Below are 13,243 nucleotides of genomic sequence, written 5' to 3' on the forward strand. Positions count from 1 at the left end.
GCCACCTGTCCTGCACCCCTCATGTGGCACTCCACCCTTGCCATTCCAAACATCCTTTACCCATCAGATTTACAAAGTCACTCTCTGCTCCATGTTGACAAACACAGTATTGTGTAGTCTTAGGCAGTCCAGCTGTTTTACAGCACTGTGAAAAAAATCTCGGCTGGGGTGCCTAAGACTTGTGTAGGTAACACAAGTTATCTAGATGTAAACTTTTCTTGCTTGTTCTGATAAGTACAAGGCAGACTTATTTAGAATGCAAAAAGCTGAAGAAAAACTGTAAAGCTATTAAAACCACATATTAATTCCATACTCAACCTCTAGCAGCATAAAAGTAATTGGGAGGAATTGTAAACAATTTCCTAAGCCACTGTAGTGCACTTTATTTAACTCATGGGATACATTATTCGTTTAATGTTAACTGACAACTGTAATTGATGTTTACCTAACCAGAACTGTAATTCATTGTTGATATTTTACCATCTATTCCTCTCAATTCACCATTATCTGACTAACTGGCAAGCAAGAAATTGGTCCAACCTTGTTCCTATTTCTTATGTTTTTAGCCCCAATTATTCCTTTCCTCGCCATCTTCTCCACTCCCTTTCTGCAAGCTTCTTTTCCCTAAGATCTTAGGGGGACACGTCACTTACATAGCTTGTACATCATGTAAATGGCAGAATATGCAATTGGACGAACAAGCCTCCTCTTATGGGGTAGTAATCAAGAACCCCAACTGTGGCTATTTTTCCACCCATACCAGGATCAAGATCAGCTATGCCAAGGACGCAATGGAGTTAACTCAGCACCAATTTGGAATCCTTTTTTATGGCTCACTGCATTGAGCAGCAAACATTTGCCAGAGCTACATCAATCTGATTTGAATTAACAGTATATGTTACATCAAGTAATTTGAATTAACAGTATGTGTGTTTTTTCCTTATGCCAATGAATGGCTCACATCTCAATATATGTCAACAGATCATGGTCTAATTTATAGCATATATTACGGCACGAATGTTATTCTAGTTTGAAACAAAATAATCATAAAGAACTGTGTTAGTTCCAACCATGAACTATTTATCATCCTCTGTCTTACTGATGCCTCCACAGAACAAAAATGAACTGGAGATTACACAATGAAGAGCACATTGGGATTTCAAGGAGAGAATATTCTGCTAGAATCTGTGGTCAATACCACTTAACAAGTAGTATAGCTACACATCATAGCTGAATATACTCTGATTATATTCTCGGTGAAGTTGCAATACCCAAGAATAACATACATACCATTTTTATAGAAGAAACCAGTAAACGTAAGTTGCAAATGAGCTGTTAAACTGGAGAGAAATTAAAAAAAAATTAATTCCCTTGAAGCTCACCAATATGTGCAAAAACAGTAGTTCATTACTTGAAATAGTCACACAATCCTTGTAAGATATCTATTAACCTTTGAAAAAGAACTTAACAGATGGTACTGCAATTGCACAGTCTAATATTATGGATCCACTTCCACCACCATACAAAAACAAACATGGTCAGATATGAGACATGAACTTGTGAATACTACCTCACTAATTTTTATTTGTATTTTTTTTTTGCACTACTTATTTTAACTAATGTATATATTTCACGACATATGCCAGTGATATTAAAACTGACTCAGATTCAAATTCCTCTGCGCATGTTTACTTGGAATATACAGATTCCAGGAAGGCCATAAATTTGCATTGCTCAATCCGCAGACCTCCATTTACACAATTTAATCATTACAGTCAAAAGGAACCTTCAAGAGGACCACAACTTTGTTATGGTTTGAAGGCTTGCATGCCTCAATGACTCAGAGAGCTATGCTGCCTGGAGCCAGGGCTTTATGCTTTGGCTCTTGGGAGGGTCACCCATGCCAAACAGCTCAAAGGGCATGGGCCTGACTAAGAGTAGTCCACCGGTCCTCCAGGTTTGGGGGTTCAGCTCAGGGCTAACAGCCCTAACAAAACTGTTAGAGAAAACACAATAAAGAATACTTCCACATCTGTGTGGGACAATATTCATTACAGTATTCCAGGACTCACGTGGCTGACTGTAGCGCAAACTGAGGGGAAGCTAATGGCATGATGAAGAACGTCCTGACACTGCCAACACCAAGACCAAATTTAGTTTCTGGAATTTATGGAAAGGGCCAAGGACAAACAGATGAGAGTATCTCCATTGCTGCCCTAAACACTAGCAGCACGTCAGGCAGCAAGTCAAAAAGAACAATTCATTGTTAAAAATCAATTCAATTAACCTTTGAAAGTGGCAGAGTGAGTAGGAAAGTTATGATATCCAAGGAATTAGCTTTCGTCAAGGCTTCCAGAAATAGTGAACATGGCAGTTCAGATAGCATCAAGGAGGAAACTGTTTCATTGGTCTTCATTATAAAAACACTCCCAGAACTACAGAACAAACGAGGCATCACCGAGATATACACACACAGGTGTACTGACGGAAGATTAAACTTGCAAAAGAGGAAAGAGTGCAAAGTTGATTGATTGCAGAGAGTTAAAGCAAGCTGAACCCTTACTTTCTTTCAGGAGATCAAGAGATTATGTGACTCCACAAGACAATTCATAGGGGTTTAAGTAGAGTCAATGTTTGCCCTGGCTGAAGTGTTTAAAATGGATATGATTTAGCTATATAAGCCAGATGCTTCCACTCCCAAAGGGTAATGAATCAAGAATCCCCTACCCAAGATGGCTGTGGAAGTTCAGTCACAGTATATTCGAGACAGATTTTTAGATATTTGGGGAATCAGGGAATAGGGAGTAATGTGGGAAAGTGACACTAAATTGAAAAACAATAATCTTTTTGAATGGTGGAGCAGAAAAAAAAAGGGCCAAATTTCCTACTCTTGCTTCTTTCTGTAAATCACTAAGACATCAAATTTCACTGGGACATTGTCTTTCCTACAGCAAATCATCTAGTTTTGTGACAATAATCGAATTTTCATTACTGCAATCCAAGATAATGTATTCTCCACTCCATATACACCAAGTAGCAGGCACACATTAGCCTTTGACACCTAAGGAACTAATTTTTCAATTATGGATATATTTGTAGCTGCTTTGAGAATGTTCTACAATTACCTCAAAGATGCTGAAGTTGATACTTATTTGTGTCAGTCCCAGATATCAATGAAATTAAGAGACTCCAGTGGTAGAAGAACTTAGCTATTTAAAATATAATTTCTACTAATGCAGTAATGCATAACCATTGATTTACTTATTTTGAGATACAGTGCAGACAGGCCCCTCTAGCACAAAAAGCTGCACCACTTAGAAATCCACCTATTTAACCATAGCATAATCACAGGACAATTTACAATGACCAATTAACCTACTAACCCGTATGGCTCTGGGAGCACCCGGAGGAAACCATGCAACCTTTTCAAGTGGTGCTAGAATTTAACTCCGAGCTCCAGAATGCTTCAAGCTTTAATAGTGTTGTGCAAGTAAAGTCTAAGAAAGGATAATATTCCCAATTTTCAAATTCCAACTACATTAACACTAATTGTGGTGCATATAAATTTGCCAAATTAAACATATTTTGCTATTTTATATATCTGCCAAATCAATGCTTAGATAGTGCCTTCAGATTCTCTTCTCATCCTGAAACAGTCCACCCCCAAACACCCAGCACTGTCCACTCCCACCTCCATCCCCAAACACCCAGCACTGTCCACTCCCACCTCCATCCCCAAACACCCAGCACTGTCCACTCCCACCACCATCCCCAAACACCCAGCACTGTCCACTCCCACCTCCATTCCCAAACACCCAGCACTGTCCACTCCCACCACCATCCCCAAACACCCAGCACTGTCCACTCCCACCTCCATTCCCAAACACCCAGCACTGTCCACTCCCACCTCCATCCCCAAACACCCAGCACTGTCCACTCCCACCTCCATCCCCAAACACCCAGCACTGTCCACTCCCACCTCCATCCCCAGACACCCAGCACTGTCCACTCCCACCTCCATCCCCAAACACCCAGCACTGTCCACTCCCACCTCCATCCCCAGACACCCAGCACTGTCCACTCCCACTCCCACCTCCATCCCCAAACACCCAGCACTGTCCACTCCCATCTCCATCCCCAAACAACCAGCACTGTCCACTCCCACCTCCATCCCCAAACAACCAGCACTGTCCACTCCCACCTCCATCCCCAAACACCCAGCACTGTCCACTCCCACCTCCATCCCCAGACACCCAGCACAGTCCATTCCCACCTCTATTCCCACATATATCTTCAGCAACTTGATGGTGAAGATACATTAATTACAAAGACTCAAAGATCAATGTTCTGTTGTGCGGGAAAAATTCTACCGAAATTAGTAAATGAACAAAACAGCCACGTTAAGCTACAGAACATTTTAAACCACTTTGAAACCAACGTACCTAGGAGATTCCTGCTCTCCCCTCATCTTCTCTACTTTGGCCAGCATATCATTCACTTTAAAGGTCTTCCTGCAAAATAATAAAGTTCAGCTATATTAGTTTGAAAGTCAAAGTGGTACAGGTGTTGTACTATGAATGGTAGAGCATTGGGGAGTGGGACAGTAGAGGGGCTTAGGAGTAGAAATGCATACTTTGTTGAAAGCATCATCATAGGTTATACAAGGTGATGAAAAGGCATTTAACACACTGGCTTTCATCAGTCAGGAAAATGAATACTGGAGTTGGAACTTTGCGTTGCAACTGTATAAATGGGGAGGCTGCACCTGCAAGATTGCATAGAGTTTTGGTTATTCTGTTACAGGAAAGGTGTGGTTAAACTGGAAAGAGTGCAGAAAAGATTAGATTTGAGGATGCTGCCAGGACTAGAGAGCCCACCTGATAGGGAGAGGTTGGCCAGGCTAGATCTCAATTCCTTGAAGCAGAAGAGACTGGTACAACCTTATAAAACTTGTGTGAGGCATGGATGAGGTGGATGGCAACAGTTCCCCCCCCCCCCCCCATGGTAGGGGAATCCAAAACAAGGGAGCATAGATTTAGGGGAAAGATTCTAAAGGGGACCTGAGTGGCAACTTCTTCCTCAGAGGAAGGTGAGTATATGGAATAAGCTGCCAAGGAAGTGGCTGAGGCAGGTACAATAATTTCATTTAAGTAACACTTGAATGCTACATAGAGGGGACAGGACAGGACATGTACCGAATGGCATGTGTCCATGCTGTAATGCTCTATCAGAAGGTTATAACTAATCTACTAACAATTTTGTTGAAATGCCCCACAATTGTTAAATTCTGTACTCAATCTGAATAATGCCACTCTAAAGATGAATTTCAAATAGTGAAAATCTGAAATTTGGAGTGCTATAAATGTCAAACATCTATAGAAGAAATATTGTTGATATTCATGGTCTTCACCAACAAAATGAAGAATGAGTAACCAATTTAACTGAACTGGAATTTGTATCACATTTGGACAGGCACACTTCTGACTGATTACCAAAAAACTTACTGTTCCATTTCACACATTATAAATTTAAACCCTATAACGACTGTTTCTTCAGGTAAACCAGTGAAACTAATGAAATACACAAATGGGAATTTTACAGCCACATTCAATAAGCTGTTTGGACACATCTGGCAAGACAATAATCCAGTAAAAATTGACCGTCTTCTGGTATTCTTACCCTGGGCTAAGAGAGCTAGAACTGTGGACAATATGTATGGGTACTGAAAAGCTGATTAACTAGCCGGTGCAGTCCTAAACACAGGAAAACAAAGTTCAAAGTAAATTTATTATCAAAGTACATAGGTCACAATATACAACCCTGATATTCAGTTTTCTTGTAGGCATATTCAATAAATCAAATAACCATAATAGAATCAATGAAACACGGCACCAACTGAGCAGACAACCAGTAGCTCTTTTGTCTATTATCAGTATATGTACAAATGATTTGAACAGTTGTTGAGAGATTTGACACAAGGTGAACAGCAGTTTTGTTTGGTGTGAACTGTCAAGCAATTATATGGGTTGATACTAACCTGTTTCTCAAATGGAAAGCTTGATTTTCCATAGAATTTCAGTAATCCACTTGCTGTGGAATTAGTGTATGTAGGGAACAATATAAATGCAAGTTCTTGTCTTTCATCTTTAATTACTCTTATAAAACCACCAGGACACATCAGTTACTTCAAATTCAGTACTATATTATTTTAGAGAAAATCTTAATAGATTAACAGAATCATTCACCTGCCCGTGTGAAAAACCGCTACTAATAAAACAAAACATCGTGGTTTTCACATTTTCAGACTTGTTCATTTCTTTCATACAAACTCCTGCAGAATCTAACTTCATATAAATACCACAATGCAACATAACAGCAGAGATTTTACTGTGAAAATATGAAACCAGACAAGGAATGACAATGTAACAAAAAGTTTCAGATTTCCAAATATCAATTTATAACTTAGGTAATACCTTTCTCTTGGGATTTTTTAAAAATTCAGCGACGTAATCAGAAATAACTACTACTAGTCTTGAAGGTGCTCCCATAATAGGATAAAGTTCCAGGATTTAATCACAGCAATATTAAGGGAGCAGTGACAGAATCCCAGAAAGGATGGTTTGCAACTTAGAGGGTAATATACACAGGTTGGTGTAGCTACTCTGGGCAGAAGCTTAAGAGTTTGTGAGGTGTTGTTGAAGAAACCTGGCTAAGTAACTGCAGTACACTTTATGGATGGTTCACACTTCAACTAATGCAATGATGAATCAATGAAGCTTTCAAAATTGGTTAATAGATTCTTGTCCCAATGGTTCCCTGACTAAGGGGGAAAAAACAAACTTGGCAAAATGTGAATTTTATACAGTATGATCTTTTCTGCTTCTACATCAGTAAATAATACTTATTCAGCGGGATTACAGTAGTTAATAGTTATATTTATTCAATAGTAAATGCTTACAATAACTTGCAAGAGAGAATCTTTAACACCAATTCGGTGGCAAAGGGCTGCCTGATTCTCACATTTGAACGTCTTTTACTGAATTTATTTTTTTACAATTTCTCCTTGAACCTCATCTGGCACACCATTATGTAATAGTATCTTTCATTCAAGTGAACTGATCCTTGTCTGGCTTTTTAGATTTTGATTTCCTTGATTTCCTTTGATTTAATCACACCAGTAAGGGTCAATTGAGCGACAAGTCTATTCCCTAGTGTTTTCTTTTTACAGCCTTTACCACCGTTGATGCTCCTGATCCCAATATTGATCTGCTGATTTTGTAATTGGTTCTTTTGTTTTGCTCAGTCACCGAAGATGGTGGAAATCTAACACAAACTCTGCACCCCAACTAGCAAATTGACTTTTTGTTCACAATTTCCAACTTTTCTGGGTAGGTTAATTGGTCATTGTAAATTATCCCATGATTAGGTTATGGCTAAATCAGGGACGACAGGACAGTGTGGCTCAAAAGGGCTGGAAAGCTCTATTCTGCACTGTATCACTGAATAAAATTTTATAAAAATAAAGACGGACTTTTCAACTGCATATGGAAGCTTACAAAAATTTCTTCCCCTCTGCCATCCATTTCTTAAATGGACATTGAACCTGTGAACACTACCACACTTTTAAAATATATATTATTTCTGCTTTTGTGCGATTTTTAATCTATTCAATATACATATACTGTAATGTATCAATTTATTTTTCCTACTATATTAGGTATTGCATTGAACTGCTGCCAAGTTAACAAATTTCACAACACATGCCAGTGATGATAAACCTGATTCTGATTCTCGTAATGTACACTTAGTAGCCACTTTAACGTACACCAGCTCATTATTGCAAATATCTGTATCAGCCAATGAAGAGGCAGCAACTCAATGCATCAAAGCATGAAGACATGATCAAGAGGTTCAGTTGACTAAACATCAGAATGGGGAAGAAATGTGATCTACACAACTTTGACCGTGGAATAATTGTTGGTGCCAGAAAGGGGGGCTTGAGTATCTCAAAAACTGCTGAGCAAGGAGCAAGCTAAGCTGATTATAGACTTCAAGAGAAGGAAACCAGAAGCCCATGAGACAGTCCTCAGCAGAGGACCAGAGGTGCAGAGGGTTACCAACTTTTAATTTCTGTGTTATCATTTCAGAGGATCTGTCCTGGGGCCTAGCACATAAGTACGATTACGAAGAAAGCACAGCAAAAGCTCTACTTTAGGAGATGGCAGAGATCTCGCATGACATCTAAAATTTTGACAAACTTTTATGGATGTGTAGGGGTATACTGACTGGCACATCACAGCCTGGGATGGAACCACCAATGCCCTTGAATGTAAAATCCTACAAAAAGTAGTGGATACAACCCAGTCCATCAAGGGTACAGCCTTCCCCATCGTTCAGCACATCTACATGAAACACTGTTGCAGGAAAGCAGCATCTATCTTCAGGGATGCCCACCACTCAGGACGTACTCTCTTCTCACTGGTGCCATCAGGAAGACGGCACAGGTGCCTCAGAATTCACACCAGCAGGTTCAGAATCAGTTATTACGCTTCAAACATCAGACTCCTGAACCAAAGGGGATAACTTAATTTACTCCAGTACTGAAATGTTCCCATAACCAACAGAGCCACTTTCAAGAACTCTTCATCTCATGTTGTCAAGATTTATTGCTGATTTAATAAACAAATCATAAATATTATTTTTTTTTGTACTTGCAATGTTTGTTGTATTCTGCACTTTGGTTGAATGCCCTCGATGGACAGTGTTTTATCGATTCTGTTACTGTTATCATTCTATAGATTTATTGACTATGCCCACAAGAAAATGAATCTCAGTGTTGTATTTGGTGACATATATACTTTGATAAGAAAATTTACTACGGGTTTTGAATCTCATGCACAGAAGTCTCTGGAGCGGGGGTTCCCAATCTTTTATGCCATGGACCCATACCATTAACCAAAGAGTCTACAGACCCCGGGTTGGGATCCCCTGCTCTAGGGTTTACAGAGAATGGTGCCAAAAAAAAAAAATCCAATTAGCAGTAGTTCTATGGAAGATGAGAAGTCAGAAGAGAATGGCCAGGCTGTGTTAAGCTGACAGGAAGGCAACAGTGACTGAAACAACTAACAATGCATTATGACAGTGGTATACAGAACAGCATCACTCAACTTAGAACCTTTAAGTGAATGGACTGCAGCAGCAGAAGACCACACCAGGTTCCACTTCTGTACCTAATAAAATGGCCACTGAGTAAAATGTTGTTCAAGTATCAAACAATGTAACACCAATTCTAGCCAATTAAAAACACCAAATCTACTACAATGCGATCACAATTCCATTGCCTATAGACTGTGTGCCCATGGGGGTGCTCTGTTGAGTGTAAAACTTCCCATAGGAACCCATCTCCATTTATAATATGGAATTCAATGGGGAGAAGAAAGGATCTGTGTTACAGAAAAATATCACATGAACCCCAGGTTCTCTAGGGGACAAGCTAGCTTTTACTTAGATGGTGCAAAATGGTGTCAAGCTGTACGACTTCAAATCAATCCAGTAGCCTCAAGACCCAAATAAGAATGTGAACACAATTTGGGGTTCAAAGTTCCAAGTACATTTATTATCAAGGTATGTATACCACATAAAACCGAGATTTGTCTTCTTGCAGGCAACCACAAAACAAAGAAACAACGGAATTCACTAAAAAAAACCCACACCACAAAAACAGTCATACATCAAAAGGGCAGAAAAGAACAGATAGCGCAACAATCCACAGAACATGAACTGCAGAGTCCCTGAAAGCAAGTCCACAACAACAAAGCCAATTCAGAATTGCAGCTAGGCCAGGAGCTTGATGGCTGCAGGCTGCAGTTACAGAGTTAGTTCAGCAATGAGGCAAGAAAGCCTCACAGACTAGTAAACTGAACACCGGCCGGTTCCTCCTCTGCCCTCGGCACCTTTACCTTTTTAATCTGGCTCGGGCGCTTAAATCGGCCAAATCATTTCTTTATCTGTTCTTGGGTCTGGGCCCCACCGCTTCAGTTCAACCCCAAGTCCAATCTAACAACTGCTGCTACAGCCATACCTGCAACCTCAAGTCCAGTTCATTGAATATTTCAGGATAGCACAAAAATGCCATGCCATACAGACAGTTCAAAACAAAAAATCACACTTTCCAGTGGGAAATTACAAGCTCCGGATTAATTGCTCTTAGTCCCAAGAAAGTATATTTGGTAGAATTGTTAGTACTGTTTGCTGCCTGCAAAGCGTCGCCATGTCTCACTAGTGCCATTGTCACAGAATAAGTGACAGTTAAGTTTTATTAAGAACATCTCATTATCAGATGCCAACATTTACACTAAACATTAAACTTCGCTCCCGTACACTTCCCTAATGGAAGGTAATTAAAATGGAGGGGAACTCATGCTGTTCCTGAGTAATATTTATTCCCCAAATGCCACCGAAAACAAATTAACTAGACAATTACCTTGGTGCCAATTGTGTATGTTGCACAATGTGCTTGGGTGCAGAATATTAACTAAATTTCAAATATTTAATTAGTTGCAATGTGTTACTATACATTACAAGGACAAAGCACTAAAAAATGTATATTCATTCTCTAGCTACAGGAGTGGCAAACCTATGGCACATGTGCCCAATATAACACGATAAAATTTTGTTGGCACCCGGCATGGAGGGCTATTCCTCGATTCTTAAGACGACACACATAAAGACAACCATTATCTTTATTGCCAAATGAAGCAGCGAATGTTTTTTTTCTCACAACCTGAACAGCGAGCTGTTTTTCACAGGAAACTCTTCATGCTGGCTTGGCACGAGCTAGATAGTTGTGAAATCACGCAACCTTTGATGACTCACTTTGATATCCTCATAGAACTGGTGTACACATCAGTATTTGGATAGTAAACAGTTGACCAGACGGTTTTGGCTTCGCTCTGTCATTTGTGAGTGAATGCTGGATATTCAGTGATAATGGTCTAAAATTCTTTATTTTCTCCCCTGCTCCTCCATTCACCAACTTTTCCTCACACCTGATCTCACCTATCACCTGCCAGCTTGTACTCCTTCCCTCCACCTTCTTATTCTGGCATCTCCCCCTCCCCCCCTTCCTTTCCAGTACTGATGAAGGATCTTGGCCCAAAATGACAACAACTTCTCAATAGGCGCTGCCTGACCTGCTGAGTTCCTCCAGCCTTTGGGGTGTTACTCTGGATTTCCAGCATCTGCAGAATCTTGTGTTTATGTAAATGCTGCCAGTAACATTCAACTTCTGTGAATGGAAGGGAAAAAATTCACTGGATGCAGTTGGAAGCAAATGTAATCAACAGGATTATATATTGATGTTTTACTATGTCCTATGGTACTCAAGTTATTAGCATTTGTTACCAAGACAATACTCCTAAATTTTACAGTGAATTAATTCTTTGTAAATCAAACTAAGTCCACTTAGACCGTGAGCCAGTAGGGTTGGTCGGTACCATCTGAGGGGAATACTACTCAGTGATTTTTGGCAAGGTATACATCTCTAGTTAGAAAATATGTGACAGCATTGCACCAGTGGTAGCTTTTACTTCAAATAAGTCATCACTTTTTGTATATATTCCATATTAACATCAGTACAGCAGAAAATGTTACCCCATCCCCACAAAAGGTAAAAAACCTCATTTGGAGAGATTTCTGGAGTTTTATCAATGTGATATTTTCCATATTGTATCAAATCAAAACAATCTTAAGCTTTTGTCATAGCATATAGAATTTCAGTACAATAATTCAAATGTGGGGTTCTACACGGCCATAACCTAGGCCCCATTTGATTGTAAAATAAATATATATTTAATCAAAGACTGCTTTCCATACTTTCATAACCCATTAATAATCATAATAATTTTCCAAGTCTTCCACATCTTCATCTGAACTTTCCACACATGTCAGTACACCCGAGGCCATTTGCAACACACATACATCTTGGGAGTGAACATTTTTTTGGACAGTTACAGGCCAGTAGATCCAGGACAGCATCAGGTGCTGGCTGGCCTTCCATCCAGTGCACCACCAACTGTTCAGCTTCCTCTTCTCTCTCCATCTTCCATCCTCTGCCAACAGGGCTTGGCACTTGTAGGGACTTCTCCAAACATCTTCTCCATATACCAGCCTGGTAGTTGGCTCACTGTGCATATTTTGTTAAGCAGTCCTTGCATGGTGGGAGTTCATAACTATTGATTTCACCTTTTTTGGCACAGAAAACGTGATGGCTGAGCTCATTGACCTTGGTGGTCGATGTTTTGGGGCATACAGGAGACATGTAAATGCCTCCAATTTGTCCATCAGTTCTGGGGAGAGGTCCCATTCCTGACCCAACTCTAAGAATATGTTCTGAGTTTCCTTGTTGCTGGTCAGAAGTTTTAGGGCACTTGTCTTCCCTTTGCCTGCAGTGTCACATCCTGTATATGCGTGCAACCCCATGAGAGCCCTATAAACCTCTATGCCAACAGTGGCAGCAACCTTCCTGATGTCTACAAGCCTTGTAACGGTTCTAGTGCCACACTTCTGGAACAATGGGGCCTCAACTTTGTCATAAGATGCTAAAGGCATGATAAAGACACCTTTGTCTTCTGAGCAGATCACTACAGATTGGTATCTCTCCCTTGTGGCATGGGCAGCATGGAGAAGTAGGCGGCTATCTGCTTCTTCTTGTTGACAATGAACAGCTGACACCTCCTCACTGTCTTGAGATGTGATTCTGTAACATTTGTCATTCACAGTTGCATACAGAATCTTCTGCTTTAGCTTTGCTCTGTACTCCGCCTTCCTCCATTCATGGACTATGCAGCTAATGAGACTGTTTTTGTTACTGACTTTGGTCAGGAAGCTCCTCTGCTGACTTACCATCTGTGTGCATATGATACCTTGCAACTCATGACCAGTCTCTTCACCCCGTAGAGATCTTTCACCATTCTTGATAAAGTTCTCCTTGTATGTGTCGAACACAACATTTATTCTGCTACTCTGACTGCCTTCCCTCGGAGCCATATCCAGAATTGTTGTGGCAACATCTCTGAAAGTAACTTGATCACCTCTCACTCTTTGGACCAAGTTCATTCCATCAACCCCTGTAGCAGAGTTTCCTGGGAGTTGCTCTTCTACTGCTACATTTTTCTGCAAAGTTGTGGCTAAAGTGGCTTTATTTGTCTTTCTCAGCAATCCTTCTGGTGTGGACATGGCCCAG

The 13,243-nt window shown here is 40.3% G+C and overlaps 1 protein-coding gene across 1 annotated transcript in view; it reads right to left on the reverse strand.

The window, feature by feature from the left end:
• The window catches only part of suz12b (SUZ12 polycomb repressive complex 2 subunit b), a 62,844-nt gene that overhangs the window by 32,642 nt on the left and 16,959 nt on the right, over positions 1 to 13,243 (reverse strand). The window contains exons 4-5 of the mRNA XM_072241955.1: positions 4,443 to 4,511; positions 1,291 to 1,340 (exon numbers count right to left, since the gene is read on the reverse strand). Coding sequence (XP_072098056.1) covers positions 1,291 to 1,340; positions 4,443 to 4,511 — 119 coding nt within the window. The remainder of the gene's footprint in view (positions 1 to 1,290; positions 1,341 to 4,442; positions 4,512 to 13,243) is intronic.

Source organism: Mobula birostris, chromosome 24 (assembly GCF_030028105.1).
Source record: "Mobula birostris isolate sMobBir1 chromosome 24, sMobBir1.hap1, whole genome shotgun sequence".
In the NCBI taxonomy this organism is placed as follows: Eukaryota; Metazoa; Chordata; class Chondrichthyes; order Myliobatiformes; family Myliobatidae; genus Mobula; species Mobula birostris.